The sequence below is a fragment of the Hipposideros armiger genome, unplaced genomic scaffold (assembly GCF_001890085.2).
Source record: "Hipposideros armiger isolate ML-2016 unplaced genomic scaffold, ASM189008v1 scaffold_282, whole genome shotgun sequence".
Taxonomy (NCBI): Eukaryota; Metazoa; Chordata; class Mammalia; order Chiroptera; family Hipposideridae; genus Hipposideros; species Hipposideros armiger.
Window position 1 is genome coordinate 940,348 of NW_017731632.1, and position 9,772 is coordinate 950,119.

The window sequence follows — 9,772 nt, forward strand, 5'->3', positions numbered from 1 at the left end:
TCCATGTTGTAGTGTGTGTCAGAATTTCCTTCCTTTTTAAGGCTGAATACTATTTAATTGTATGGATGGACCACGTTCTGCTTATCCATCCATCAGTGGACACTTCTGGTTATTGTGAATAGTGCAGCTGTGAACATTTTAATATAGCAGGTCCTCGAAGAATGCCATTTTGTTCAACTTCATTTTGTTATAACGTTGATGTGTTGCCTTAGGAACTTAACTCTTGTTTATATCAAGCAGCCTGTGGTACAATAGGTTTCGTTATATATCATTTCACTTAAAGTCGCAGAACCTGTGAACGATGTTAAGTGAGGACGTACTGTGTGAGTATTTGAGTCCCTGCTTTCAGATCTTTTGGATGAAGCTATCACTGAGACAGGGTACTAAATGGAAGTTGACACCCTGGACAGTGAAGGTCCCACCCCCTTTCCTTACTCAGCTCCCAGGGCAGGAGGCTGCCAGCCCACCCTTACTCTAGGCTGAAACGCAGGGGCTTCATCTCCAGAAACTCTGTGGCCTTCGAGGGGAGAGTGATGGGTCATCATTAGGGTCCTAGTGGAGCCTCGAGTCCCCTCGGCTGGCACGCCCAGCCCCACCCCCAGACTCCTGCTCCAGTGAGATATTAAATACTCATGAATGAATAATCATTATACCTGGGCGTGCCAATAAAACCACACTCATGCACCCCCTACTTGACGGGAGGAGGAAACCGGGGAGCCCTGGGGCCTCTCCCAGCCCAGCCTCCCTCTGTGGCAACAGCTGGAGCTGGTCACCGGCCTGAATTCTCAGGTGCATCACATCTTTGTGCTTCTGAATGGCTTTACACCTCGAGAGGGTACCCCTAAGTCAGGCATTGGACGTCTCTCCGTATCTCCCCACAGTGTGTAAAGGGACTCACGCAGCGTGTCCGCTGCATCCCGTCACAGAGAAGGTGTCACTGACCCGCTGCCACCTCTGCCGACCTGCTCCTGCAGGACCAGATCACAGCTGCTTTCCCATCACTGGTGGGTTTTGCTGGAACATTGTGCCCCACGTGGCAGCTGCACAGGGGCAGAGCTCCAGGTGTGGGCAGCTCCTTTAAGACTCACATGGAGCCAAATGGTCTTTCCAAAGTTGCTGGATACGCCCCACACCAGGCGGCCTTTCAGCGACCCCCTCTGAAATGCATTTGAGGCAATCCTTCGGCCTGAAAAGAGACCAACTCCCCCCAAAATGGAAAACAGAGATCGTGCGGGCCACCAACGCAACTTTTTAAAAATTATAACCAATATTTCTTGATAAAGTATTTCTCATCCACAAAACTACAACAAGAGCAGGAAATTAAAAGCCTGAAAGCAGAAATTAAAATGTCAAGGCAAAATTGAAAGAAAAAAAATGGAGGAATTTTCCCCAAAAGTGGGACAAAACTACAGAAATAGAAGAAAGGAGGTAAAGGATTTAAGGGTCAAGGGTCAGCAGATGCAGCCCCTGGAGCAGGGCAAGGCGGGTGCGACTGTGACTGCCTCTGGAGCCACCAGGGAATCCCTGATGGCAGACCCAGGAAGCTGAGGCAACGCTACTGGGAAGTGGAGAAAGAAAGTGCCTGGTGGTGCAGAAGGACCGCGTCTTGGTGACAGAGCCCCGCAAACCAAATGGGGCCTGAGCAGCAAAGACTTACTCCCACCCAGTCCGGAGCCAGAAACCAGAAATCCAGCAGGGCCACACCCCCTCGCAGGCCCTAGGGGAGCAGCCTACTCTTCTCCTCTTCCAGCTGCTGGTGGCCGCAGGTGTCCCTTGGCTTGTGGCCACATCCCTCCGGTCCCCACGTCAGGTTCCTGAACCTCCTCCTTTCCCATATGCCTGTGTCTCCTCTTCCATCTCCTATAAAGACACGTGTCATTGGATCAGGACCACCAGATAATCCCAGATGATTTCCTCTCAAGATCTTTACCTTGATTACAGCTGCAAAGGCCCTTTTTTCATGTTTGCATTTTCCAGGGGTTATGGTGGATATGTCTTTCTCAGGGCCCTATTCAGCCCACTGCAGAGGCCGTAAGCAGGTGCAGTGGACCTTCCATAGGAGGAAGCCAGGACATAATGTTAAGCCGAATGCAGGAAGGGCAGCTCAGCACGAGGTGTGGGAGCCTGGATGGCACAGAGATCTTGGGCTCTTGGGCCCCAGAAGCTCCCACCATGCCCCCCTAAGCCCCCTGTGTTTGCTTCTCTGCAGCAGCTCCACAGTGGACAAGCCCACGCCGGAGGCGGTCCCCGCGGCCACAAGGGAGAAGATCCGGTCGAGGTTCCACGGCAGCCACGACCTCATCCACCGCCTGTTTGTCTGCATTTCAGGTGCCATGTCAGGGCCTGGCACGGGCGTGGGCTTGCAGACACGCGGGGGCCGTGCTCTGGGGGGCACCCAGTGCCGGGTGTGGACGGCCTGAGGTCAGGTGGTGGTGGTGTCAGCTGATGTTGGGGTGCTGGTGGTGCTTGGCCCTGTCCAGGGGCTTCTCCATGGTGTTATGTCATTGTCACCAACCCTATGATGAGCCCATGTGCCCAGCAGAGAGGAGGGCTTAATTCTCCCACACAGGGAGGCTCTGCTCGTTTCGTGGTTCAGGTTTTATTGTGCGTCCTGACTGATTCTGTTTCCTTTCCTGTCTTGGGATGGTTGACAGTGAGTGGCAGGGCGAGGGAGATGACAACTTTGTCTCCCAGGGAATTCAGAGAGGTGGGTGAGCACAAAAGGTGTCTCTTTAGTGTTTTACTTTAGTTTTGTGTGTTTTAAATAACTAATGCATTCACGTGGTTCAAAAGTATAAAGTGTGAAGTCCACCCCCGGGGGGGAGGGGCTCAGCAGCGCTTATCAGGCAGCTGGGCTCTGCCTCCGGCCTGGTGCCTCCTCTGTGCCCGAGAAGTGGCAGGGGCCAGGGCAGCCTGTGGACTGGTGTCACTGCAGGACCGGGGTCATGACCCCGGGGGATCCTTCTGCATTGCTGAGGGCCCCACGGGCACAGCCTGAGCCAGGCTGGGTGGCACCAGGGGGACCTTAATGACTCTGAGCTTCATTTCGCTCATCTGGCAGAACGGAACACACGGTTGGTTTCGAGGGTTAAGGAACATGGTGCCTAGCGGGTGTTCAGTGCAGCCACTGGCACGAGGAGCCCTCCGGAAGCATGGATGGGCCACAGGGCATCAATAATCTGGCTGTGCTGTGAATGGCAGCCTGGTCAGTCCCCGAAGGAGCTAGCGTTGCTCGCCACTGAGAAAGCGGAGTTGACCTAATTTCAGGAGGGAGGGAACCGCTACAGCTGGAGTGGGGGAAGTGGTTTTCTACCCCGGGGTGGCTGGCGGCTGGAGTGGAGAGTGGGGCACCACCTCCTGGCCGGGTCTACCATCAGCCCCCAGGCCACACGGGACCCCTGTTATGGTCTGGAAGTCAAGTTATTTGGGCAGCAGTGTTTGCCTGGGAGGGGACACGACTAAGTACCCGAGTGGCCATGATGGGGAATGGTGCTGCCATGGGGTGGGCATAGTTCGGGGCTCCGGATCATCCCTCAGGGAGCGGCCAGGACTGCTTTGCGGTGGTGGCTGTGACCCTAAGGAAAAGATGTACGGTGAGAACGACCGCCCACCACGGCGGGGCTGGCTCCGGATGGCCCCCCTTCCTGGCCTTCTCTGACTCCTGAGCTTTGGCATCTGCCAAGGATTGTCCCCCAGGGGTGGGCAGCCTCCTCTTGCTCTGACCCATCTGAGGACATGCTGGTCTCAGACCATGAGCTCTGGCCGGGTTTCACCATCTGACAGCACTGAGTCCCCGAGCTGACCAACCTAACCCACCCTCCCCTGTCCCCCTTCCCCAGGTGTGGCTGACCAGCTGCAAACCAACTATGCCAGTGACCTGAGAAGCATTCTCAAGACCCTCTTCGAGGTCATGGCCACCAAGCCAGAAACGGACGACAAGGAAAAGTTAAAGAAGGGTGCGTGCCAGCTTGAGATGGGCTGTGTGGCTCTTGCACACGCATGTGCCCTCTCACACGCACACATGCTCACACACACACTTGTGTGCTCTCACACACTCGCAGGCTCTCTCACACACTCACACATGCTCTCACACTCACACATGCTCTCACACACACATGCTCTCACTCACACATGCTCTCACACACACACTTGTGTGCTCTCACACACACACATGCTCTCACACTCACACATGCTCACACACACACTTGTGTGCTCTCACACACTCGCAGGCTCTCTCACATACTCACACATGCTCTCACTCACACATGCTCTCACACACACACACATGCTCTCACACACACACTTGTGTGCTCTCACATACACACGCATGTGCTCAGGGCAGGGACAGATAAGGCAGAGAGCTTGCCCCTTGTTCCTTGGAAGGATGTGGCAGGGTCCCATGGTGGGGAGGGGCCCAGACCCCTGCTTGCCCACCCCTCTGCTGGGCTGAGGCCCCTGTTCTGGGCAGGCTGCCCCTCATCGTAGGACTTCACTCAAGGACTTTGGGCATGTGAGGCCGGACGCAGCCCAGAGCCTGCCCCAGCCCAGTAGGGCACGTCCCCACCAGCAGGGGGAGGAGCCATCTGTCCCATGTGCCGACCCAGTTCTGCCTCCCGTGTCCACACCACCAGGCCGCATGGCCCCATCTGCCAGGGGATTCTGGGCACGGCTGCTCAGTGTAGAAAAGGCACGTGACAGGAACTGGCTCTGTAAGCACGCATGGTGGGCCCCTCCTACAGCGTCCAGGCCTGGCTCCTCGCCTGCCTCAGGGTCACAGTCTGGGGCACTTGACCATGCAGACCGTAGAGGGGCCCCAGGACTGGAGACCCCCAGGGAAGAGCAGCCGGCAGGGGCAGTGGGCAAGGGCTGCAGTGTCTCACTCCGAGTGCTGTGGGTGCTGGGTGGGTTTAGGGAGCTAAGCCCCTACTGGCAGCACCCCAGTGCACCCACCAGGTGCATGGACCCCAGCCGTCACCCTTTCTCTTCCAGTCACCCAGACCCTGCGGAGTGCGGCCTTGGAGGACTGCGCCCTGTGCCAGGAGACCCTGTCGTCCTCCGAACTTGCAGCCAAGACCCGAGATGGGGACTTGGAAGGTGGGTGCAGAGCTCTGGGCCTGGGGCTGATGCTGTCTGAGTGCTGAACAGAGAGTGGGAGACCCAGTCTGGACATCTCCTCTCTGTCCCAGACCACAGGCTCCATGAAGACAGTGCGCCTCCAGCTGGGGACCCCTCCCCAGAGGCCGTCTGGGCATCTAGCTTCCCCTGGGGAGACAGCCTCCCCTTCCAGTGTCTCCTCCTCTGCTCCCAGGTGGACACACAGGCCCCCTTAGCCACGACCATGCAACCTCAGGCCAGTGCTTAACATCTCGGTCCGCGGGCCAAGGCGTGACGAGCAAGGAGCTGCGGGGTCCAGGCCTTTGGCTGGGCTGGAGGTGGCTGGTCCTGGGACACAGATGCACAGCGGACCCCCAGCCTTCACGGCACCGCAGGGAAGGCCATCGGAGGCTGCCTGCCAGAGTCGTAGGAGCCCCTGCAGGGAGCTGCAGACTCACTCTGGTCATGTGGGAGCCGGGGCCCCCGGGCCCCCCACTAGCCCTGCAGTTGGCCAGGACCCCCTGACCCTTCACTAGCCCAGTAGTCGGCCAGCTGGGGACCCAGGGGCTTGGTAGGAAGGAGGTTCAGGGTGGGTTGGGGCACTGGTAGCACCTCTGCGGGGAGGGGTCTGGTGGCCTGGGAGAGGGGCCGAGATGAGTGACAGCACATAGGAGAGGGGCCGAGATGAGTGACAGCACATAGGAGAGGGGCCGAGATGAGTGACAGCACATTCAATGGGTGTTGAATGTGACTGGAGCCAAGAAGGAGGCTGAGGCCAACCCTATGACAGGCCAGAGGACACCACTTCCGGCGTGCCTGGCCCACCCGGCTGGCCTCCCTCTGTGCTGACTGGTGACCAGGGTGACATCAAGGCTGCCTTTGCTGCGATTCCCTGGGGTGACAGAGGCTACGGGTGTGGGGGGTCAGGAGCAGCACAGGCTCCCCACCTTCCTGAGCGCCCCGAGTCTCAGCTTCCCTACCTTTCTATGAAAATTAGACGTGATGCTATAAAGCGCCTATCATAGGAACTCAGAGCCCTCGGCTCGCGGGACTGAATGTAATGAACCGTGGGGTCTGGAGTGGCCTGGTGCACGCCCCTGGGCTGCCAACCCAGCCTCCTCTGGGAAGTGGCTCCCCACGGCAGGGCCTGGGCCTGGGCACATCACGGAGGAGTGGGCGCCAGGCCCAGGAAGCCCTCAGGACCCTCACAGTCCTCCCCAAGGGAGAGTCTAGACTCCTGTCTCAGCTGGAGGCCCCAGCCTGACTCGGCCTCCAGGGGCTGACACGCGCTGTCCGGGACTTCACTGGGGCCAGCCAAGGATATTACGGGGCAGGGTGGGGGGCATGCATGAGAAATGGTCCCCCACAGTGTGGGGTGAGCTGACAGGATCCTGGGGAGGATAGCAGGTGAGGAGGAGGTGAGGAGACCTCGGTCTCCAGTGGACAGGTGGCTTTGCGCAGTTCCATTTAGAAGAGCTCAGGGTAAGGCCTGGGCATCGTGGAGGGTGGACAGGACCTGAGTACACTCTGTGGCCCAAGGTAGCTGTCCGAGGTGACCGCTCCCCCTCTGGGTGTCGGTGCTGGCCTCGGACCTGGTATACAGTGGGCCCCTCGGTGCCTGGGGTGTGAGGGGTGTGGCCATCTTGATGTGTAAGGCACTTCTCCCCACACTGACGTGCCCCCCGAATTCCAGAGCAGACCTCGCCAAGGGTTCCCACCTGTGGGAGGAGGCAGCCCCCGGCTGAACTACACAGGTGTCAGGGAGGGGCAGGCAGGCAGCCTTGGCCTCCAACAGAGGAGACAGGGTGTCTACCTGGCCCCCAGCCCCTCCCCCCTGAGAACTTCAGAACTGCAGAGGGTGAAGGACAACACGGGTGGGCAGGGCTGGGACCCCCGACGCCCAACAGAGCATTGATTGAGGGGTTGACAGAGGAGGTCAATTTCTTCATTTCTCAGCCCCCACCTTTGCCCAAGAGCACTGCCAGGTGGGTGCTGACAGGGAGAGGCCTTGGGAGAGGGCCACCCAGGTGGACACTCCTGCCCACGTCCTGAGTCCTGGGGGAGGCACAAGCTGCATCTGGGGTCTGATCAGTGGGCACTGCCCACAGCTGCAAAGACTGACTGCCCATGGGACGCTGCTAGTTTCCCAGAACCATAGCCAGTCACGAGTCCAGGGGAGGACTGGAGACCAGGAGGGCAGGGGCTGTGGGGGCCACCTGGCCAGAGGCTCCTGCACACGCACCGGCCTCCGACCCCCACCCCTGCTCACCTGCCCCTACTGTCACCACTGCGTGGCTCCCTTGCCTGACATGTCCCCCACTCTCATTGTCACAGACCCGCCCGAGTGGGTCCCAGATGAGGCCTGTGGCTTCTGCACCGCGTGCAAAGCGCCCTTCACCGTCATCCGCAGGAAACACCACTGCCGCAGCTGTGGGAAGGTAGGTGGGACGCAGCGGCCTGAGGTTGTCCCCACCTGGGTGCTGCGCCCTGGGGGCCCACCTGCAGACACAGCACAGAGTCTGGAAGTCAGGGAGGCTGGCAGGGCCTTTGGGGTCTGCGCAGAGGCCCCAAGCCCAGGCCTGCTGTGCCTTGGCACAGGGCGGGGACTCCATGTACTTGGTCCACTGAGTCTGGACGGTGCCTGGCCCAGTTCTGGCTGCTTCAGAGCTGGGGACGGGGAGCGGACAGAGGGTCTGAACAGGAGCCTGCCCCAGCCTTGGGGTACCCAGATGTCCTCCTTGAGCCTGGCCTCCTGGGGCCACAGCCTGTCCCAGGATTTCCTGAAGGTTCCAGCCCCACACAGGGGCTGGCAGACCCCCGCCTGTGAAGGCCCTGTCTGGTCTGGGGGGATCTGCGGGGACCACGGCCAGGGAGGCTGAGGCAGGGGGGCTGTGGGGCCACCCCCAGCTCACTGGCCCCGCCACCTGCGCCTCTCCTTCCAGATTTTTTGCTCCCGCTGCTCCTCACACTCTGCCCCGCTGCCCCGCTACGGGCAGGTGAAGCCGGTCCGCGTGTGCACACACTGCTATGTGTTCCACGTCACGCCCTTCTACAGCGACAAGGCAGGAATCTGACAGCAACGGGTACTCACCAGACCCCCAGGGCCCAAAGGGCGCCCAGGAAGGCGCCGAGGAAGGCTCCCCACCCCTCCTTCCAGGCGCGGGCTTCCAGAGGGTTCATGCATTTCATCGAGCTGCTGCCAAGGAGACTTCCAGAACATCCAGTGCCTCCGTCCCAGCCACACTGGTTGCCCGGCCTATGGGGACCCCAGGCCAGCTGCAGGGGCCAACAGGAGGTCAGCTTTGGCCAGCGAGGATACCCAGGGTGCCAGGTGGCTGCCCAGGCACAGGTGGGCTCGCCCCCTGCCTGTCCACCTGCCTGCTGAGCTGCTGCGTCAAGGCTCGGCCACCGCAGAAGGCCTGCTCAGCGCTTGTTCGTGACAGGGAAGTGGGGGCCTGGTCTGAGCCCCAGGCAACCTCAGCACCAGGGATAAATGCGGGGCAGGTGGTAGACACCTACGGGGGAAGGGTCAGGCCTTAGGGCCCCCTGGGGCTTCCCATGTGCTTGCTGGATGAGAAAGACAGGGCGTCCTTCTCTCCCCCGCGCCCTAAGGCCACAGCTCCCACCTCATCCCCAGGCACCACCCCCTCCCCACTCCCCTCAGGACCTCGGCTGAACAACATGCATCTCTTTACACCCATGGTCCTCTCGGCAAGTAGCGTGCCCCTGCGTTGCCCGTCCGCCCCTGTCTACCAGCTCATGGGGAGGGGCAGCATAGAGACCCACAGGCAGAGGTTTCTAGGTCTTTGGGTGGCCAAGGACACCAAGTGTCGCCCACTCCCTTCCCACTTCCCCTTCCCTCTGCACCCCTGGGACCTTGGCTCACCTCCTCAGACCCCTGAGCGGCCCGGGTCCCAGCTCGGACACCTCCTCAGGCTTAAATCTCAGGCTTTACATTGCAATGACAATTGCAGCTTTATTTTTAGAGAGATGACATACCTACCGCTTCTTTTATAGGATAAAACCCAATTACTATTTAACAGTGGAATATACGTGCATAAAAATGGCTTCGGGGGGGGGAGGAGTATATAATGGAGTAAATATTATGTATTGAGATTATCTTTATTTTCTAAATGCTGTAATTTGAAACCATTTCCATAAATCTATTTATGGACTGCAGACACTCATTTCCTGTGTGAACACGGACGCCTTTTTCTCCTTCTGGGAAGTGTGGTATTCTTGCTAAGATGCACTGTCCCTCAGGAAGTGGGGGGCTTATGGACGCTCAGGACAATAGAAGGGCAGGACTTGGCTTCCCACCAGCCCCCATGAGAGGGGGCCTCTCCCCCACCCCTTCCTGAAAGGGCTCCATTGCTTGCCCACTCGGGACATGTGGCCACGCTACCCTTCTACAAGGTTGTCCCTGTCCCAAGGGCAGAGCCAGGACCTGGGGGTGCAGAGGGGTTAGTCAAAGGCCGAGTTTCCAACTCAGGAAGGATCTAGAAGGAATGGCCTGCTGCCCATCCACAGCAGGGGCTCGGGCCTGGGAGACCCTGGGGGTGGGGGTAGTGAGAGTACCAAGGGCTCCTGACTTGGAATCAGCCCTCGCACGCCAGCCTTGGGCCTGGAGCAGGTCAGCCTCCTTGATCCTCAGTTTCCCCATAGTCACCATCACTGT

General features: G+C 59.3%; 1 protein-coding gene across 1 annotated transcript in view; it reads left to right on the forward strand.

Moving 5' to 3' along the window:
- The window catches only part of ZFYVE28 (zinc finger FYVE-type containing 28), a 55,507-nt gene extending 46,226 nt beyond the window's left edge, over positions 1–9,281 (forward strand). The window contains exons 9-13 of the mRNA XM_019657947.1: positions 2,210–2,328; positions 3,840–3,956; positions 4,990–5,094; positions 7,429–7,532; positions 8,037–9,281. Coding sequence (XP_019513492.1) covers positions 2,210–2,328; positions 3,840–3,956; positions 4,990–5,094; positions 7,429–7,532; positions 8,037–8,168 — 577 coding nt within the window. The 3' untranslated portion in view covers positions 8,169–9,281. The remainder of the gene's footprint in view (positions 1–2,209; positions 2,329–3,839; positions 3,957–4,989; positions 5,095–7,428; positions 7,533–8,036) is intronic.
- Positions 9,282–9,772: the final 491 nt, after the last annotated feature.